Raw genomic sequence first — 21,797 nt, 5'->3', positions numbered from 1 at the left:
GTAGTGAAGTTAAAATTACAATATTTGTCTCCAAAAGGTAGTGAAGCAGAAAATGGAAATACTCAAGTGAAGTACAAATCTCTCCCAAATTGTACTTAAGTACAGTACTTGAGTAAATGTACTTAGTTACGTTCCATCGCTGCTTTATACCGTTGACTTTTTCACATTCCTTTGTCAATATTGATTACATCCCATCTTCTTTGTTTCAAATATCCTTCAGTTTCTTTTTTCATTAACACATATACTGTTTCATATTTATAATTCTTGTAGTACTTTTTATTTTATGTATCTTACTCTGTTTATTGTTATGCACTGAAATACCAAGATGAAATTTTGAATTTCGACTGAAGATTCTCATTGTCATGAATTGTAAACTAGAAAGCAACTAAATTGTACAGATGGATATGGCATGGAAAGAATAAAATCTTAAAAAAACACAACATGCATGTCATACTGCTGTTATTACTTGGTATTATTGATTAATATCGTTGCTGTTGGACTCACCTGAGGGGACACAGAGTCACAGCAGTAACCGAGGATCCCATCTCTCATCTCATCAGTCTGCGTAACAGGTGAGTGTTGGACTCAGTGCTGCACCCTGTGGTGCATGAAAGGATAACATGAAACACCAAAGACACCTGTGAGCCATGGGCCAGTTGATAGCTTGTTGCATTAAAGAATAACTTGTCTTTGAGATCAAATGTAGTACATGCAATAATGATAAAAACAAATTAAGATATGCCGCTGATAAGAAAAAAATTGGTGCTATCTTCCCGCTCAGGCGTAAAAGTTTACACCCCGTGTAATCTATAGGTAGCAGTCCATCATTTACATACAACAATTATCAAAACTCACCCAATTTCAGAAGCTCAAATTAATCTTCATGAACACTTCAGTGCCTCCCAAGCTGGATAATCTCAGAAAGGATACAAACTCCTGCCTCCGGATCAGTAAAAACCAAACAGAGCAACTGCCACTGTTTGTGAGTATTGGGAATGAGATGAGGAGAGGGAGGATGATCGGGGTCGACCACATGGGTGAATCCAGACCGCCTCCCTCTTCAGGGTCAAGTTAAACAACATATCTGAGCTGTGTTGTCTATCAAGACACTTGAAACCCAGATGGAGAACTCTAATTTAACTGAAGCCATTAACATCAACCCATAGTACAGCGGTGGGTGGGTGTGCAGTGACGGCCGGTTGTTGAAGAGGACGCTCAAAAAGGACATGGTGGTATATGTGCTTACTCCTATGCTTTTGATGTAAGTGGAGCAAGAACAGCCATGGGAAGGCCAGTGACTGTAGCTCCTCTGATCCTGTTTGCTGTGATGCTGCTGGGGACTGGGGCCAACGATGTAAGATATTTAATTTTTTCCTTGCTGACACTGTGTAGAAGACAGATCTGATTTAATTTGGCAAACATCTGAGACTCTCGTCTGCACAGGAATTGAAATGCAAACGGCATAATGGCTGTCTTTTTCATTTTTGCTTTTATTTCATATTGTGCCCAGATGGGACACTTACTCTCATTGGTAATCCAGTCAGGATCGTACTATTGCTTGTTATTTCTTTCATATTAGCCTGCAGAAAGTGAGCTATAATGGTTAAGGAAAACATTGTTCAAGAAAAAAAAAAATCTGTGTCTTTCTGTTTACTGCTCAACTTTTATCACAGCTGATTTATCTTGACATTTGTAAGCAATGCGTGAATAGCATTTTAGGTTTCACACAGTCCTTCATGCTGTTTAGTATAACTTCACCTTCATGTTGCTGCAACTCTCCCAGGTCTCAGACAAAAACCCACTAAATCAGTAAAACAGTATTTCCTGTTGTGTTTAATGTGAGCACCCTTCATTCTTCACAGCTTCAGCTTTGATACACAACGCTGTGGTCTGTTTGTAACTGTTGTGTCTCTGCTTATCTTGTATCCTGAAGAGATGAGGGTTTTTTTTTTCTTTGCAGGCTGTTTGTACATGTACTTCACTGTGTACAGTATTCCCGGGGGCTATGTTGGTGGGCCCTTTTTATAGAGGGTCATGGAAAAAAGGGACAGCATGTGAGAAAAATAAGCAAAAAGGGCATCAAGCAGGAGACGGGATGGTTAACACTAACATAGAAATGTGTTTATAAGTTAACATGTTTTTCTTGTGAAAAACTTCCTGTACATCACAAGCTTGATAAAGAAACTAATAATAAACTGATGAAGTTATCTGTTTTTAAGGCTAAACATCCAGAATGATGAGAAAATCGACATTTTCATGCCGAAACTGAGAAAAAATGATTCTCCCACCTTTAGGACAAAGATAATTATGTCCAATTTTCATTTCATGTGCACGAGGAAATTGGATTAATTATATAAGAAAGCTCACTATTAAATGACCCAGTTTTAAGATATATGAGAAATGGCATCAGGGGCATTCAGTGCACTCTGGTTCATGGCTGGATCGCCACAAGGCTAAGGTGAACTGTAAATGTTATGCATCTGAAGTAACTCGGTAATGGTTCATTATATCAGGAGCTTTATAGTATTGCTGACCCAGTGTTTAGCCTACGGACAACACCGTGTATCTTACTGTTTTTTATTATTAGAGCTCCACTTGTTTAACCTCAAAGAACCTCTCCCTTTGCTGATAGGCAGTAATGTTTACAGCCTTCAAATTAATGGCCACTGTGTTGAGGAGAGATATTGGAGGTGTTAGCCCCTTTACACCGGAGACTTATAGATGTTATTGAGGCAAATTGCTTCCATGAATCCTCCGCAAATCCTTCCGAAGTAAACTCTCTTCACTGTGTTAACAACAAATAATTGATGGGTGGGGGTTCGGACTGAAGTTGGAGGAGTCTGATTCGACAAAAAAAGGAGGAGAGGTTATTGAGATTCAGGTGAAATGACCCCATGGTTTGAGAAACAGTTGAGATCAAAGTGAGTTGACAGTGTTTTTCCATTTACACAACGCATTTTAAACCATGTTACAATTTCTCTTTAGTGTGTGTGCAGTGGAAGATCGAGGTGCCAATGTGCCGGAGTGAAAGGCAGCCGGGTGAGTGGACCATCTATTGTCTGGCACTAATATGAGCGACACACTTAATTTTTTCTTTAGCCATCACAGACACTATAACTGTGCAGTCTTTATTCTTTTTATCAGAAAATGCATCAGTTCAGCAGCCATGAATATATGAAAGAATAGGCCTTTTTCACAGCAAACATGTTGAAAACGCAGCCGTGTTACTAATAAGGTTAACACCAGCCGTTCGGGAGTTTTCAAAGTGCTAGAGTACTTCAGGTGCAGGTACACTAGTCAGATCGGGTGCAGAGCCTAAATACCTCTTAGGTGAAAAAGCTTAAATAAGCTTCTTTTTAGTTTTGTCTCAACATCCTGCATAATCATCTAGAAAGAGCAAGTGCTTCATTTTTAAATCACTTTGCCGTGAGCTCCAAGCAGCAGAGCAGAACACATTAAACTTCTTTAGTCGGATACAGTTCAGACACAGCAAAGGTCTACAAACACTCCTGTTACTTTGTGTATTGTACTGTACTGTACATGCTGACTGGTGTTTCTATGCAAGAAATGTGATCACTGAGGCCATCGTCAGCTCAAATTAAAGTGTCTCACTTTTACTTTTTAGCTTTTGTTTCATTTTCACTTTGCTCGCTGTCAAAAGCATCACCCCACCACCAGATTTCAAAAGAACTTTCTATCACTCCCAAAGTTATTGACATTATTGTCTTTTAATACAGGGGCTAACACTTGACAACAATTTGAAGTATATTGTCAATGTTTGCTGAAAACATAGGAGTAAACAAATTATATTTTTAACTATGATCATCTTAAAAACACAGGAAAATCTGATTTCTACATAACTTACATTTATATGGATACTGGCTCGTGTATCATTGAAAATGTGTGAAGTTTGAAATGACATCTCCTTTGTCGTTTATTGTTGTTTGCTGCCTGTTCTCTGTCTCTCCCTCTTTGTGTCTCTCATACACTCACACACACAGGGAGACAAAGGTTTTGCAGGTGATGTCGGTCCCCCGGGGTCAGTGGGTCGTCCAGGGTCAGATGGTCATGCTGGACCTATGGGACCAAAGGTAAAGTTTCAGCCCGGCTCTTGTGGCTCCTTCGCTTTTACTGTTTGTACATCCCCAAAACCAACGCTGTTCTCAGAGGGCAACACACTGACTCAAATTGACTGAGATGGATTACACTTTCTCTTTGTGTACCTACACAACACTTTTTAGTTGTGCTCATACTGCAGCTCAATAGATCACTAAGATTAATCATAGGTTGATGTCTTTGACAGGGAAACGCTGGGCCTGTTGGACCTGTGGGACCAAAAGGCGATCCGGTAACATTCAAGCTTGCGTCTGTTCGGGTGTTTGTTGGGTGTTTATTTAATGTCTCGGTGTGAAAAAGTTATGCTTGTATATCAAGTGTGCAGACAAAGTAAAACACTGTGGTAATCAATCGCTCCTGTGTGCCTTTAAAACAGTACAGTTGTTTTGTTACTCTCATTACAGGGATCTGAAGGAAAGGAAGGATTTGCTGGGTCTCACGGTTTACCGGTGAGGTGTCTTACTCTCTTATACATTTATGTACATCATCATCATGACGGCAATAGATGTCTGGTACTTTTTAACTTCTGCTGATATTTTTTACAGGGTACCCCAGGTTTGCAAGGGCCTCCAGGAGAGCCAGGGGCTCCAGGGTGCAATGGAACAGATGTAAGAAAAATATAACATATGAACACTGGTATAGTTATAGTTTGAGCTTATTTGTGAGATGCTTGCGTAATGGAGCTGTGAGTAAGGAGCATTTGCATTACACTTTCTTCTGTATGGTCAAACAAACTTGAACCAGTCTCTGCTCACATGCTTTTAGGGAGACGATGGATATCCTGGTACTGACGGGGGCCGCGGCATTGATGGACTTCCAGTAAGTGACCAAATCGAAAAAATTTATTTAATCTGTTGTAATCAAATACAGTGTTCTGATTTGTTACACCACTAATCAACTTCAGTCTTTTGTGTTTTTTTAACAAATGTGCTTCCACTTTGTCTTTACTTTACAGGGTCCACCTGGTCTACCTGGACCTAAGGTAATAAAAACATGCTGTGCCACCCCAGGCCAGTTGCTAAGTACCTTTTGTATTTAGGAAGGGTGAAACTGCGTAATTTCTTGGCACTTACTGCCTTTGAAGAAGTTTATCAGCAGGATGCTGATGCACTAAGTAAAAAAAGAAATAACATGACGCTGCACAAGCAGGTGCCCTCTCTGCCTCCCTAAGCTCCCCGAGCTCATTTTGTACCGAGTCCTTGTGAGACCAATAACTTGTTTGAGATTTTATTTGTTTTATCCTTCTATCAAGTCTGTCCTTCCACTTTCATTTGCAACATGAAATGTATTAATTCTCAAAGATACATTTTAGAAGAAAAAATGTTTTAATTTTTACTTGCATGCACAGTATTGTTAACAGTGACTGTTACTAGAGAATACTTTGTAGACCTCAGTAATCAGAACGTAACTTCTTGTGAGCATTAATCCTGATTTTCTGTCGCAGGCTTTGCCCTAAGGTGTGGATCTGTAGACCTCTGTAGTCATCTTTGTGTAACTGTCAAAACATTCAGACAATTTGCCTGTGCTTGTTCAACCAGTGTGCTCACGGACATTTTGTGTGATAGTGAGAAAAAATGTCTTAGCTGTCAAAAGATTGCACTCTTCAGTTTTTCATCTTTGACTATGATATCCACCGGCTGATTTCCTGAGCTGGGACAGACTGTCAGCAGTGATGATTATAGAGTTATCTGACCACATGCTAGCCATAGCCCCACAACTGACAACATGCCATCTGTCAGAGCCCTTCCAGTAGCTGCTACACTGCTGTGTTCTTTCATGGTGGATTTTCACTGAGCTGGTCAGACGAAAATAATCTTCCAAACCTGCACCAGATAAATCCATTGACAGAAAGCACTCCACATTTTCAGCCTAAAGAAGCAAAATTCATCTGGTTTACCATGATAGACCGATGTTGCAGTTTATGTGACCTCTCTGTGGTTCCAGAGGTAAAAAAAAAAAAAAGAAACCCATGTGCCAACTACATCTGCAAGGGCATGTTCTCCCACTAAATGAATTAGTCTTGCAGAATTGTGGCTCCCAGGCACAAGAGATACTTAAGTTTTTCCTGAAGGTTACTATTTGATTACTGTCAAATCCTCACATTTTTACATGTCACTCAAACTGCTGCGGCTTTACCTGGATGACATCATTCTCATGGCAGTTAAAAGAATCAGCCATTTTATTCTTCATACGTACACTCGACTAGGTGTCAAACACAATAAGGGTACACTATGGAGTAAAGCTTTCTAATTTGACTGATGAGATCACAAACAAAGAGAACTTGACTATTGGATCTGCCCACGAGTCCTGGTAGAATAAACACTTATGGGACAGAGGTGTTCATAGACACGTCCGTGAGAGTATACTTGATGAGGCCAGCAGAGTAGTAGACTCCTAATGAGAGTCCATGTCAGTCGTCATGCAGACTCTTAGCACTTTGAGGCTCATGAGTGTGAGGGATTACAGTGTGTGGGGGTTCAATTTGACCACTTAACCCCCCTAATGCTTTGTTGTCATGTTTGTGTCATGGCCAGTGGACACTTTTAACTTGCAAGAGCCCATAAGCCTGTTGAATCCCTTTTAGAAGGTGAAGCTTATGTGGAATAGGTTGTCATTTCTTACCCATGTTTTTTTTATAAGCACAGACTAAACCCTCGCTGTAGCGATAGCTGCTGAATTTCTGAGTAACAAGTAAGGTTTATGAGGCCATTTCACAGGCACCCTCCAAGAAATTGAATATGGTCATTCAGATTCTGAGCACATGCATGCATGCGAAGTGCACAGTGACATAAAGATGAGTAATGATGCCTACAGGCACAGCCATGATATGCAGCTGTAATGCTTGGGAGAGCCGCGACATTATTACATCTTCCACACAGTGTTACTACAAATCTTAACTTATTGGGTATTCTAACACTAGATTCACTTGTTTTAACAGCTTCAGCGTTAAATAAACATACTTTCTATTTCTCAGGGTGATTCTCAGGTATCAGTGAGAGAAATAGCAGGGCCACTTGGACCACCTGGGAGGCAAGGAGAGCCGGTAACTATTAAGATTAAATTACTGATAATCACACTTTAGATTAGGAAACACATATTAACCATCATAAAGATAAAGATCATATTAGTTACGAACAACACCTCACTTTAATAAGAATAAGGCATTAATTAATGCTTTATAATGACTAATAAAGAGCCTTTATGCAACTAAATAATGGTTAATATGTGTATCCTAATATAAAATGCTAACAATTTTCTTTCCACATGTGTGTGTATTTATAATAAGAGGAAACGTCCCTTATTTTTCAGGGAGTTCCAGGTGCCCGAGGAGAGCAAGGGCCACAAGGGGAGCCTGGACCACAGGGCTCTCCCGTGAGTAAAGCTCTTTGGTAGCATTGCACAGAGTACATATCACCCTGAGAAACTCATTATGTGTTGCTTAATATAACTGTCCGCATTCCTTATGAACAGGGGTTTCTTGGTCGTTCAGGGGCTCCCGGACCAAAGGTAATGCTAATGAACATTTCTTTGGATATGTGTTTATGTGTCTGACAGCTTGCACCTGTGATAACAGGCGTGAATATTTACTGGGTGTCTAAGTAGCACAGAGGAAAACCACAGCTGCAGGTTTTTTGTTTTGGCCAGGTTCTCCAATCCTTACAGCTGGCAGTGTTCATACGACCTGGGAACATTTCCTAGTTGTTGCTGCTGGTTGGCTACAATACTTGGTCTCTGGCAGGGCAATATTTTGGAAAGCAGCGTGGATGTCTGCATGTGATACGGCCTCCCGGTTTTCTGTGAAACTCCTCTCAGACAGGTGGTGATAGCGGAGGGACATGGCAGTCTATACTCCTCAGTGGGAGTTGGCAGCACCAAGGACAGTAAAAAAACAAGAAGAGTCTGAGAAAGACTGGGACACCAACTTATTTATACAAACAAGTTACAACAGCTTTCCCATCTTACAGGGTCAAGGAGGCGTAGGAGGAAACCCAGGACCTCGTGGGCACAAGGTAATTTATTTTTATTAATAAGGCTACATTTAATTGCACCTTTATATGTTCCTCTGACTATTTCTGTGAAATGATCATAAAATGATCTGTGTGCTTTGTGTCTTAATTGTGCTTGAGGTTGATCTAATTTTCTCTTCTTTTTTTTTTGATACAGGGGAGACCAGGGCCAGTGGGCCCACCGGGGCCACCGGGTCGTATTAAGGAGTTTTTGTCTGGGGGTCTTACATTAAAGGTACGGTAACAGGCTGTTACTGTCAGATCACTGTAGAAATCATATACTAGTGTTTCCTGTATGCATGGGGAAAATGGTAATGCAATACCATGGCTGTATTGAAGCAGTCATTCAGGTAAAGTTATAGGTATCAAGCACACTCTCTATAACCTTATACGTGTCCTGCCAAAACGGAATGAATTTCAATGTTTTTCATTGGTAACATATCACCCATCTTTTTATACATCCATCCATTTATTAAGATGTCATATTTTTTGGGTTTGCAACTGCCCTGAATGACAGTGCCTATAAAATTAATTTGAGACATAGCCAGTGCACAGGAGGCAATGACTCTCACACCGAGTCTGTATTTTCACACATCAGAATTAAACATAAGCCCTATGGTGTTTGCAATTCACATGCTAGAACAGTCTCCAATTTTTTTTCAAGTGTCTAGCAAGCTTTCACACAACCTCCATTCAGTCAGGGTTCAAAATTCTGGCTGAACAAAAATGCTAATTTCTCTTTGTAAGCGGAGGAAGTAGAGGGAAGAAAAAAAAAACATATCAGTTGATATGGAGGCTGTTGGCAAGGTGACCTGAAAGTGGTGTTAGAGAAAAAGCTCATGGAGCATAAAAAATGGAAAGGCTCTGCAGCAACATCAACGTGCTTAGTAAATTTCATTGTAATCTTTTCATTATAGCTTGATATTTCTTGTGTCGAACTGAAAATTGAAGACTATGTGTGGCCGGAGGTGGCATTAGATTAGAGGTCACAGGGTCACCAAGAACACAAGGATTCATCCTCTTATGAATATAAATGCCCACGGCAGATTTTATGGCAAAATTCACTCATAATTATTAAAATATCTTGGTATATTTTGGACCAACTTGTTGGACAGACTGACTGGCAACTGTTGTCATTGCAATTTATGAAACATAATCTGAAGTTCATTTCTTTACAGGGTGGAAAAGGAGATAGGGGAGCCGCTGGGGGAAAAGGCTGCAAGGGGGAACCAGTAGGTTTCTCTTTAAAATTCATACCACATCTCTTACACATTTACGAATGTCCTGTTGGATTTTTTAAATCTCCAAAGCTCCTCTGCGACATTTTTACTGCCTTGTTAGAGTTGTGTTTTTAACTTATCTCCTTCCTTATCTCAATCTGTCCACAGGGAGACCCTGGTTATGCCTATCCCACCAAAGGAGCAAAGGGAGACAAAGGACCGGAAGGTCCAGAAGTGAGATACTACATGTCATTTATTCCAATCACCATCACTTTTTATGAGCCTGCCCCTCCAATGTTATCCCCCCAAAAAATTTTACAATCTTGTTTGACTCCAGCTCCATATATTTCTCCCTCCACACAGAGACGTTTCACCACTCACTTTGCATTGAATAGCCACTAATAGCACCTTGGGAGTAACAAAGATGATCAGCAGAGGGCAGCAATGCAGCATTAAAATCAATATGAATAGCCATTAAACAGAAAAAGAAAAGAAAAGAAAAGAAAAAAGGATTGCTTAATCTGTCACTCTGTGGGTTAATAAAGATAAGGTTTTCACCAATTGTGTTTTATAATCTTGCAAAGTTAGGTGTGTTGTACTGAGGTGTGTATAACTTGATCAAGGACATCTCAACTGCAGATTAAAAACTGTTTATTTTATTTATATGTTATTACGAAGGCTTGTCATATACACCTCAACTGAGGGGCCTCTGTTAATCACATTTATTCGTATCTAATGAAAGAAGGATCTCCCCTCAGTTGTAGCTGTTGATTGCTGTTAAGATTTATGCCAACCGAACAGACATTTTTAGTGATACTAATCAAAAGATGCCTGGGGCCCTTGGTAAAATATTCTGTTTATAGAAAGCAGCACCTACCGGTTTCTTACCGTTGTCCTTCATTTCCTCACAGGGAAAGTATGGGAAGGATGGTGATCCTGGAATACATGGATTTAGGGTACTGTTCTACTATACTCTAAGTGTATATCATTACTATGTGTGTGGCCTTTGAATATAATAAAGTTTTCTTTAGGGAAGGCCTGGCCCCGGAGGTGATCCTGGATACCCAGGGACACCAGGAGGGCAGGTCAGTGATCTGTTAGTGGCAAAAACAATAACCAGTCTTTTGGTAAGCTTTGATTCTTGATTCTTTGATTTAATGTTCAGGGTGAAAAGGGAAATAGGGGTCCCCCTGGTCCACCTGGAGAAGTGAGTTTATTCTTATCATTTTCTATTTAGATTTGTTTTAAGTGTATACAGCTATTCTACCATGTTTCTACTTCATGCCCCCTGTGTTTGTTTTTCTGCAGATACAAGGGCCTCTGACTGAGCCTCTGAAAGGATACCCTGGAGATCCTGGTCCCAAAGGCCAACCTGGACTTCCCGGGCGTCAGGGTAGATCAACGTAGTGTTATTTAATAAGCAGACTGACAAATAATGAGATGAACAGCAAAGGATGTTGTTTTAGTAGAGATGGTCATAACTCTATATGCTAATATTTCCTGCAGCAGATGTGCACATACAGAAATAACACAAGTTGCTATTCTTTTCTCAGGTGTTGTGGGGTTTCCTGGACCAGCTGGACCTCCAGGTGCGCTCTTTCTATAATTCTATCAATCACTCGAATGGTTTTTAAAATTAAGTTGTATTTAAAAGTTAAGTATTAAAAGTTGAGGATAAAGAAGTGTAATTTTTGGCTTCCTTCGGTCACAGTCTCACAGACTTCTACTTTACAATATACAGGCTATGCATCTGGGAATTATGTGCCAGGCCCACAAGGTCCCACTGGCTATCCAGGCCAGAAAGGGGACCCTGGGGAGCCTGGGAGAATTTATCCTGGACTTCCAGGTCCTAATGGGGATGTTGGTGATCCCGGGCCCACTGGGGATCCGGGCCCACCTGGACCTCCTGAAGACAGAAGTATGTGTAAATGTTGTCCGTCCAAAGAGTAATTTCATCTAAACACGACAACCACAAATACTTACACAAGTAATAATGGTACTGCTTGTTTTGCTAATCGTTCAGTAATATAATAATCAAATATCTTGATTAACTTAACAGATGTATTGCTGGGTGACAGTTTTCAATTGTGTAAACTTTGGCTTTTTGATGTCTTTTGTTCTATAGGCGTCTACCGTGTACCAAATGTTTTGCTGCTACAACTATTGCCAGACATCTTTTTTAAAGCTTATTTGTTTTCTTCTCTTAAAGATGAAATGTCCCTTACAGTAAAATTTACAAACATTAGCGTTATGCAATAGTAAAAATCGCAACACTCTTTGGGTTTAACAAATGAGCCAACATTTACTTTCTCAGATATTACACATGGTGGTGATACTAAAGCATCAGTGTTTGAGGTTGGAATTAAAATTCAAACTCAAGATTGTTGATCATTTTGATGGTTGAAGTACCAACAAATATGTACCAATGATGAGATCAAAAACCGTTTTGGTACAGATGGACTTTGTTTCTATTGCTTGTAGCCAACAGGACTACCAGGGGTCTCCCAGGAGTGAAGGGAGTGAGGGGTATACCTGGACCTACGGGATATGATGGGGTGTTTGGAATGAAAGGTGGGAAACTGTTGTTCATTAATCACCTGTTACTATTTAATTTGTTTTGCATTGGTTTAACATGTCTTCCGACCTGCTACTTTGCATCCAATGATAAGCTCTGCTGGTAGACTGTGATGTCCAGTCGATTGTACATAGCATCGCATCATTTCAACAGTCTGGACTAGAAAAAGTACGAAAAAAAAGTTAGGATGAGGAAAATATAGTATTGTGTAATGTATTTGGGACTCTAATGTTCTGTACAGGAGTGAAGGGGGAGCCCTGTTATGACTGTGGATCAGGACCACCAGGTCCCCGTGGTCCCCGTGGTCCACCTGGCGCCCCTGGTAAAACAATTCACTGCATTAAACACACAAATTCTACTAACTCTGTCTGACTTCCACATTCAAATACTAGAGAATCTATACTGGTAATACCAGTGAGTGTCAAAAGTGTCAAACTGGAACAGACTTTTTGTTTCTGGCACTCAGGCTACAATCCAGGACCAGGTGCTAAAGGCGATCCAGGCCACCCAGGACTTACAGGCATTCCTGGAAGACCAGTAAGACAGCATGTCTTCAAAAAAGTAGTTTGTTTTCGCCTCTTTTCTTGTGTTAGTTTATTTATTTATGGTACAAATACTTCTTTGAAGGGTCCTACTGGTGAACCAGGATTTCCAGGCCGTCCTGGGCAAAAGGGGGAGTCATCTTCCTACAACATCCCTGGAATAAAGGGAGAAAAAGGAGAGCCAGGACATCATGGCAGGCCCGGTGCAGATGGCCACCCTGGCACTCCTGGCCTACCAGGTCGCAAAGGCAGTCAAGGATATCCAGGGGATTCGGTGAGAAGTTGAGAGACTTGATCTTAAGTGAGCTTGCTGTCACTTTTTGATGCATCATAGTCCTTAAGTGATTGTTGGAACATGTTTTCCATCCCCTCTCTAGTACCCCATCCCCGGTGCAGAGGGAGATCGTGGTTACCCAGGTCAAACAGGATTTCAAGGCAGACCGGGACCAGATGGCTACCCTGGTCCACCGGGATATGGGCCTACTGGAATTACAGGAATTAAGGGAGATGATGGGGTACCTGGCCTGCCAGGACTGCCTGGCACTCCAGGTAAAGAGACATATTGACGGATATAGATTCAACAAACACATTTATACATAAACACACACGTAGACAGACAGAGAATGACAGCCATGGTTTGTCCTTTCCTCTCTCCCTCTTCATTGGTAGGTCAAAAAGGGGAACCTGGCCACTACCATGCCAAAGGACTTCCTGGTCCACCTGGTTTTAAAGGTCTCCCTGGCTCACCTGGAGGCACAGGTAAGCGTGGTTGTATGATTGACAGATTGATTAACAGACTGATTGACGGGATGGACAAGCGGACGGATGATTGGATGGATGGTCAGTCTTTACCATCTTATAGATTATGAAAGTGTCTCTCATACTTACCAGGTTATCATGGAGTGCCAGGTGCCACAGGAACACCAGGTTTGCCAGGCCAGAAAGGAGAGAGAGGTGACGTGACATTTCCTGGAAGGCCTGGGCCTGAAGGACAGAAAGGTAGTCCATGTACTATTAAGCCAACTTACTTACAGTTATAGTGTACAGTTTGATATGGAGAGTAGCTATTATATATTTGTATCATTGTGTGTGTTTTGTTCAGGCGACAAAGGGCAGCCAGGTCTACCAGGCCATTCAGGAAGGGGCTCGCATGGTCAACCAGGTCCACCAGGCCGTCCTGGTCCTCCAGGACTGAAGGTTAGAGACAAAAAGAAAATCTGTGTTAAACAATGCAAAGTCTTTCTTTACAGTTGTATACACCTATATATCTTCCTCGGGAACAATAAGTGTGCTGTATATTTGTGATTGTCAGGGTGATGGTGGCCCTGGATACACTGGACCTGCAGGCCCCCCGGGGCGCCCAGGAGCAGACGGAGATCAGGGACCTGTAGGCGATCCTGGGAACCCTGGCCTACCTGGGAACCCAGGACTAATTGGCAATCCTGGTGTTCCAGGACTAAAAGGTGCAGTGCTGATTAATCAAATACAGAACTGCAGATGAACAGAAAGACAAAATAAGTTTATATGTATTTTTGACCGCATACAGACATTTACTACTTTATTATATGTACTTCCTGTATTTAGGAAGTAAAGGTTATCAAGGCCCCCCAGGAACACCTGCTGATAAAGGTTCATGTAAAGGTTTACCTGGACCGGCAGGACTACCTGGACCAGATGGTTCTCCAGGACATCAAGGTCAGTATAAATTGAAGTCATGTGATGAATTTAATGTCAACTCCAGAAGGACAATGAATGCAGAAGATGAAAGATAAAAGAGGACAAAATGTAAACTCTCTTGGAGTTCAACACTGTCAAAGAAACACTTTCTACATAGAGGAAATGTATTATTTTTCATCAGTCTCTGCACCTCCCCACGTTCATTGTTTTCTGTCTCTCTGCCTCCCTTCTCCCAGGACCTAATGGATTGACTGGTGAGAAGGGGGATACAGGTTTGCCAGGCTTTGGTCATCCTGGTCCCCCTGGTGAGCCTGGTCACATTGGGCTATCAGTGCCAGGTTCACCTGGGCCCCCAGGATATAAAGGGATCAAGGGACAAGACGGCCGTCCTGGTCAACCAGGTATGGCAATGTTTCTCTGAGAGGCCAATATACTCATTTAATAATGTTTAATTCTTCAGATTTCATGATGGATGTGAAATAAGTTTGAGAATGTACGTACTATGTAATTATATTTGTAGACTTTTATTTAGAATCTGTCTTTGAAAGTTCCACTTGAACCGTAGGACTGAGAGGAGACCCTGGACGAGATGGGACATCAGGGTATGGACCAGAAGGATTGCCTGGAGTTACAGGACCACCAGGCCAAATAGGTAACACACAAATTCAAACACTTTCACAGACAAGAACATTGCTGTATATCTACTACACACATCCAATGCATTTGAATTAAATTCAGGTTTCTGACATTTCCTGTGTCACTGAGATTAAGCTATTGTTCCTTACTGTTTACAGGTGCCCGTGGCCGAGATGGAGACAGAGGTCCACCAGGTCCACCAGGCATGGATGGGGAGCCAGGTTTCACAGGTCCTCCAGGTCCTGAACAAAAAAGAAGAATTATACCTGGGCCCCCAGGGTACCCTGGCGATCCAGGTAAGCTTTAGAGTAAACTCTTCTTGCAAAAATATCCTTCGACCTCCACTCACTCTGAGATGGAGTTTCACAAAATATAAAGGTTCCATATTATGCTCATTTCCCCAGTCATATTTGTATTTTATGTGTCCACTCAATATTACATTTATTTTCTCATATTGCCTATTGCTGCAGCACTTCTATTCACCCTCTGTCTGAACGCTCCATTTTAGTCCCTGTCTCTTTAAGCTCCTCCTGCCGAAAAGCTCTATCTACTGTGATTGGTCAGCTCATGCAGGCCTGAGTAGACAACAGCCACCTTGTTTCCACATCAGATCCGCCAGTGTTTTTTGTTTTTGCAATCCTGGCCTTGCTCGGGGCACTGACTGTATAGGTGTGGCCTTACAACCTTACAACCTAACATTTGGAAACTTTCACAGTATTTATTAACATCTGGACCTGTTTTATAATCAAAAGAATACATTAAATCTCACTACAATATTGAACCTTAACTAAGGATTTTTTTTGTAATATATGTATTTTTTATTGTTGTTAAAGTAAATGATAAGTCCTCTTCTCTTCTGCTTTTTTAAAACTCCACCCAACTTTAGATTTTGTCAGTAAAAGACATTTCGCCAGAATGCATGTGAAATCATAAATGCAGTCTTTGCAAGTCTTACTGTTATACTGTGTAGTATAGCCCATGAGATGGTGATGATATTCTGACTCTCCCTGTACTTTGTCAGGTCAGCCTGGTCTAGCCGGACCAAAAGGAGATACTGGAAGTACTGGAGCAAAAGGGCATAGAGGGAGAGATGGAGCACCAGGAACTGTTGGACAAAGAGGTTTGAAATTAATTTCACATTTGTAACAATAAATGTGTAAGTATTTTGGTGTACCAAATCAATTTGTCTATATGAACCATTTTAAAAAACAATATGTCAATGCCCAGGTGCCCCAGGTGATCCAGGTCTTGATGGAACAGTGCACTTACCAGGAAATCGAGGACCTACTGGTGTCTCAGGAGACACAGGATTCAGAGGGCATCCAGGTTGGACTCTAACCTCACAAATTAAAGTACACAAGAGTTGTACAGCTGCAGTGTATCTAACTATTACATAAGTGTTTGATTTAACTCTCACAGGCCCAAAGGGAATAAAAGGAGATCAAGGAATCCCCGGAGACACTGGTCCAGATGGTGCACCTGGTTCACCTGGTTACAAAGGAGCTAAAGGAGACTCAAGCACCTGTGGAACTGGAGTGCCTGGACCAATAGGACAAAAGGTACTGATGATCTGAAAAGTTTGAGTTTCTGTAACTGATGCAGCAGAGCAGAGCCTAGTAAAATACTAATGTATGTAAATAATAAATATCGATGATTTCACATTCGCTTTTACTGTTTATTTTTCTTCCGGTCCTCAGGGTGAACCAGGATTGATCAGTACTAATGTGATGAAGGGTCAGAAAGGAGAACCTGGTGTTATTGGACCAAGAGGTATACCAGGATACCATGGAGCCAAAGGAAACCCAGGACCTGTTGGACAAGGTGGTCATTACCACTGGTCATTAAATTAAGACAGTTTATGACTGATTCTACTTTTTGTACACTTTCTTTTAATATCTCCATCCCACACTGCTATTTCAGGTCCACCGGGCTATCAAGGACCTAAAGGTTCAGATGGACCTCCAGGAGCCAAAGGACACAGAGGACCTTATGGACCGGCAGGTAAAATCCTTTAAAATACTGTTGTTTTTTTTTTAGTATTTTTACTATATAAATGACTTAATTTAACATTAACATACTTTAAGAGTGCTATCACTGTGAAAGCCGTACTGTAGAACATATTCTTTTTTTTAGTTTTCCACTGGTTCATTTTATTTATATTTTTACACAGCTTTACTTCTTTCATACCTCTTTTCCCTCAGGTCACCATGGTCCACCGGGAATTGGTGGTGTTCCAGGTCCGAAAGGCTACCAGGGCCGGGATGGGATCCCTGGACCACCAGGGCAAAAAGGAGATACTAGTAAGAAGAATCCTGCATGAATGGCTCTTTGAGCTCATCCTATGAATTAAAAACCTTTATTGAACAATTGTGTCCTTAAAGTTATGGCTGCAGTCAAAACTTATCTATCATCCCATCTCTTCTCTGCAGTCACGATAGGAGGGACGCCTGGCCCACGTGGTTATCCAGGTCAACCAGGTGAGTTGCAGGTAAATCACATCATCCTTTTTGAGACATTCACAAACATCCCACTTGTCTTTTTTTCCCTATTTTTTTTTTTTAAGAGATTTTTTTTTCACATTTGGCCCATTTGGAGATTTTTTATTTTTTCAGATGAGTGAAAAACACCCCCAGCCACCAAAAAAAGTGTCATTTTTCATTTTTGGAAACATCAGTAATAACATGTTGTATTTCTGTGCTGTAGGTCCCGCTGGGAACCCCGGTCCACCTGGCTTGTCTACTACAGGGTATCCTGGACCGATAGGAGACAGAGGACCATCAGGTCCACCTGGGCTTTCTGGTCCAAGAGGATCACCAGGAAGAGAAGGAACTTGTATTCCTGGGTCAAAAGGAGATCGGGGTCATCCTGGAAGTCCAGGTTCCCGAGGTGAGGAAGTACTACTGTCTCACATACCCTTTTTAAAAAGTGACACAAAGTCCACAATCTAAGACCACAATCTCAGGACTCGTCAGCTCATTATGAACAATTGAACACTTATAGGTGTATAAACAGTGGGATGCAACCTAATGTTCTGGTGTCTCCTTTCTCTGCATCATGTACAAACATCAATACTTTAAATGATGCTGTATGTCCAAAAGATATTTTGACATAGTGGTCCCTTACTGTCTTTGCTTGACTCTCAGTCGCCACATACAGGATGTACTTGAAATATACGAAAATGATCCTCAGCAATCCACAATCCCTGTCCTCTCTACTGTATAGGCGATCCCGGCCCACCCGGTCCTCCAGGTCCCACAGTGCCAGGGTTAAAAGGAGAACCAGGGGACCCAGGTCCTACAGGAAGCCGAGGCTATCGTGGACCCCCAGGAGATCCGGGCCCTCAAGGACCACCTGTAAGTGACTCCAACAAGTACTTTTTGAGGAACACTTGACAAATGCCTGACAGCAAAAGTCTTTACAAAGTACATATTAAAGATTCAGGTCAGATGTTCCGCATTCATAATAACAACAGCGGTGTGATTTTTCTTTTCAAGTTTATTTTTTTGTGGCTTTTCTTTCAGCAGATTAACCAAAATGAAATTACTTTTTCACATCATCTGCAGCTACATCACAACCTGAATTTCTAATCCTGAGTCTTCAATACTCACTACAATACTTACTACAATAATTGACCTTTCTTTGTTTGATTTGCCTCCCCAGGGTGTAAGAGGCAGACCTGGAGGCCAGGGACCAAAAGGTGATCCTGGTCCTACTGGAAACCAAGGGCCTCTTGGTAATCTATCTTTTCAATTTTAGCCTGTAGATTAAGTTTTCTCTTTGAATTCTCCCCCAGGCAAAGGCAGGTCTGTCACCACAGAGGAGTAATAGCCTACGACTGATTTATGCTCCCACAACTGAGATGAAATTCCAAATGGGACAGAGAATAAAGTGGGCAGAGAAATATAAGATATATGGGGATTATTTTTAATGTTGTCCTGTGATACTTGATATGATCTTATGATCGATGACATTTATGCAATAAGGCATGGGGACAAGCTAATTTACTCAATCTTTTTGTGACCTGTGTGTTTAAGGTGACAAGGGAGACCCTGGATACAGCCCAGGCCCGCCTGGACCGCCTGGGATCAAAGGTTTTCCTGGACGACCTGGTGCGGCACAAGTCTATCTTACTATTGTTCACAATAAGCAGGATAACTCTGAGCCCTGGTTATATATTCAAAACTTTTTCCAGTTTTACATTCAACCAGTCAGTCAGTTATAACTAGCAGCAGAGATGATATATAGGAGATTAGCCATGGACCGATGGTATTATATATCTTGGGAAATTGCTTTCTGTTTGTTCCCACATTTTTCCTACAGGCCTCAAAGGTGAACCAGGAATTGGCAGATGGATCTATGAACCAGGACCGCCTGGCTTACCAGGTCCCACTGGCAATCGAGGAGCCCCTGGGACAGCAGGACCATCAGGACCATCAGGCCGTCCAGGTCCAAACTTATTAGATGTGCTAATACCATCTAGTTTCAGTTACTCACGCTCTTTAAAGACAAGCATGCTGCACCTAACTTTGTCAGTTTGATATGAAGCTATAAACAAATACATTTAAACTCAATAGCTGCATTTTCACCAAAAGTACCTGAAACTTTTAGTTTGGTAAAGATTAGGCTAAGTAGTGCGCTTTTCATTTTTGCATGCAACTATACAACAACAAATCTGTACAAAATACAAACTGGGTTGCAGCTGCAGACAAAAAAACAAGGTGGCTGAAATAAAATACAGCGAGCATCACCACTTAGAAATAATCAACATTGCAAGCACCACCCCCAAGAATAACTGTTGAGTTGTATGATGTACAGTATTTGTAAACAGTTTCACTTCCACCAAGCTGGTTTTCTGCACTATGTGACGCTGAATCTTTCCATCCCAGGCCAGCCAGGCATCAAAGGAGTGCCTGGTCGGGGCCCAGTTGGCCCACGAGGGTTTACTGGCCACAAAGGAGACAAAGGAAGAGCAGGAGTGCCAGGTGTGTACGTGTGTGCGATAAAAGGTGTGAATGGGTGCAGATGTGGGTGCCAGTTCGATATGTTATGATGGTGACAATAGGAATTTTTTGTTATGTTGTTCTACGTGTTCACACTTCTTTGGTCCTATTGTTGGTGCGGTTGCAAAGCTCTCGAGGGAACCCAGGTCCCACTATATGTATGTGGGTGGGAAGCCAGTGAGGGATTTAGTGGGAACACATATACTACGCCCTCGCAGTAAAGTTCTTTGCACATGATTGCATATTAAAACACACTTGTCAGTCCATCAAAAACAAAGACTTTAGTACAACCCCCTACTCCCCCCAAAAATGATGTCAGTTTTAACTTCATTGTACAGCTTAATGGTCTGTTTCCTCTGCAGGTCCAGGCGGCAGAGTCGGAGATCCAGGCCACAAGGGTCTTTCAGGGTTGCCGGGCAGAGGCAGTTCAGGTTTTGTGGACACTTTCCTGATAGCTAGACACAGTCAGAGCATCCGTGTCCCTGATTGCCCTCATGGCACCAGCCTTATGTACTCTGGTTACTCCCTCCTCTTCATCAACGGAAACGAGAGAGCTCACGGTCAGGACCTTGGTAAGAGCATGGAAACCTTCATGAACACAAAAACTTGCCTGAGTCATTGTATGACATTGTTCTGACAGGTTAAACTGTCTCGTAGGTACCATGGGTAGCTGTCTCCCTCGTTTCTCCACCATGCCCTTCATGTTCTGCGACACAGAGAGTAACTGCCGCTACGCTTCTCGCAACGACTACTCCTACTGGTTGTCCACTGACACGCCAATGCCTGCCAACATGGTTTCCATCACAGGGGACCAGCTGGCCTCCTACATCAGCAGGTAGAAGACTCATACTGTATTTATAGTTGATAATTTCTTGAACAAATTCTAAATACAGTACATGGCTCTACTCAGCTTCATTTTCATCAGCTGAAATTGTGTCTGTGTGCATGCGTGGTTTAGGTGCTCAGTGTGTGAAACCACCTCCAATGTTATCGCCGTGCACAGCCAGACAATTCGGACACCTGAATGTCCTCGAGGCTGGGAGTCCCTGTGGAGTGGATACTCATTTGTCATGGTAAAGATATCAGTGTTTTTTTCTCCTGAGCACCTGGCTCCTCTTATATACCATTGTCAATGCAATTTCCACAACTACTGTACTCAAGTACAATTTTGAGGTAGTTGTACTCCATTTTCTGCTTCCATTCCACTTTAGTAACATTTTCAATGCAGGTCTTTTAACATGTAACAGAATATGTTTAAAGTTGCTATATTGGTACTTTCCCACCACTGATTTTCATCCTTTGACCATCATCCATACTAGCAAACTGGTGCTGGTGCAGAGGGCTCCTCCCAGCCGCTGGTTTCTCCTGGCTCTTGTCTGGAAAGCTTCCGCCAAGTGCCCTTCATCGAGTGTCATGGCAGGGGAACATGCAACTACTACCCTGATTCCTATAGCTACTGGCTGGCCTCCCTGGACCCCAACAGCATGTTCAGGTAAATTGCTCTCTTCTGTGTAAACAGGCATGGATGCATGCCATAGGGAACGCCGCTCTTTGAGAGGTTAAATCACATCATTGACAGAGTTCAGTGTGTCATGATGACCTAAATGGTGTTATTGTAGAAGAATTTCTGTCATTGCTATCTTACTTTAGACTTGTGCAATCATTATGCAGCTGTAAGCCAAGACTCTATTCAGGATTTATAAATCACTTTTTTAACATTGTGCGTTTGTGCGTGTTTTGTTCTCTCCCACAGTAAAACCATTCCTCAGACGGTGAAGGGGCCGTCTACGTTCGATGTCATCAGCCGTTGTCGAGTCTGCAGGAAATTGTTATCTGGCAGGGATCAGAGACGTGGGGACAATTAATGTTCAACATCAAGCATTTCCTTTTTTTCAGTGTCATTTAAAGCTGCTGTAAGTGTCGTCATCGGTTGGCTAACCTCCTCTCCGTTTTGCAGATAGCAATCCCCTCCCTCCTCACTATGTCACCACATGAATGTGCAGCATTAATTGCCAGACATAGCA

The 21,797-nt window shown here is 41.9% G+C and overlaps 1 protein-coding gene across 1 annotated transcript; it reads left to right on the top strand.

Annotated features, from left to right (window-relative positions):
• Positions 1-1,282: 1,282 nt before the first annotated feature.
• Positions 1,283-21,797, top strand: LOC141017060 (uncharacterized). Its single transcript, XM_073491679.1, has 52 exons — positions 1,283-1,354; positions 2,986-3,039; positions 4,002-4,091; positions 4,304-4,348; positions 4,521-4,565; positions 4,662-4,724; positions 4,882-4,935; positions 5,072-5,098; positions 7,091-7,159; positions 7,426-7,488; positions 7,588-7,623; positions 8,082-8,126; positions 8,281-8,358; positions 9,302-9,355; positions 9,512-9,577; positions 10,255-10,299; positions 10,375-10,428; positions 10,509-10,554; positions 10,659-10,736; positions 10,897-10,932; positions 11,085-11,261; positions 11,825-11,914; positions 12,160-12,240; positions 12,385-12,455; positions 12,546-12,734; positions 12,838-13,009; positions 13,130-13,231; positions 13,364-13,459; positions 13,563-13,657; positions 13,773-13,923; positions 14,045-14,155; positions 14,374-14,538; positions 14,703-14,789; positions 14,932-15,069; positions 15,795-15,893; positions 16,001-16,099; positions 16,193-16,332; positions 16,471-16,597; positions 16,694-16,774; positions 16,975-17,073; positions 17,203-17,250; positions 17,477-17,659; positions 17,996-18,126; positions 18,434-18,506; positions 18,808-18,882; positions 19,094-19,219; positions 19,660-19,755; positions 20,136-20,345; positions 20,431-20,608; positions 20,732-20,846; positions 21,093-21,265; positions 21,527-21,797. The coding sequence occupies exons 1-52, from the start codon at positions 1,283-1,285 to the stop codon at positions 21,636-21,638; spliced, it is 5,010 nt and encodes a 1,669-aa protein (XP_073347780.1). The 3' UTR covers positions 21,639-21,797.

Source organism: Pagrus major, chromosome 21 (assembly GCF_040436345.1).
Source record: "Pagrus major chromosome 21, Pma_NU_1.0".
Lineage (NCBI taxonomy): Eukaryota > Metazoa > Chordata > Actinopteri > Spariformes > Sparidae > Pagrus > Pagrus major.
Note: the sequence above shows the minus strand (reverse complement) of the source record. Positions and strands in the feature narration are given on the sequence as shown.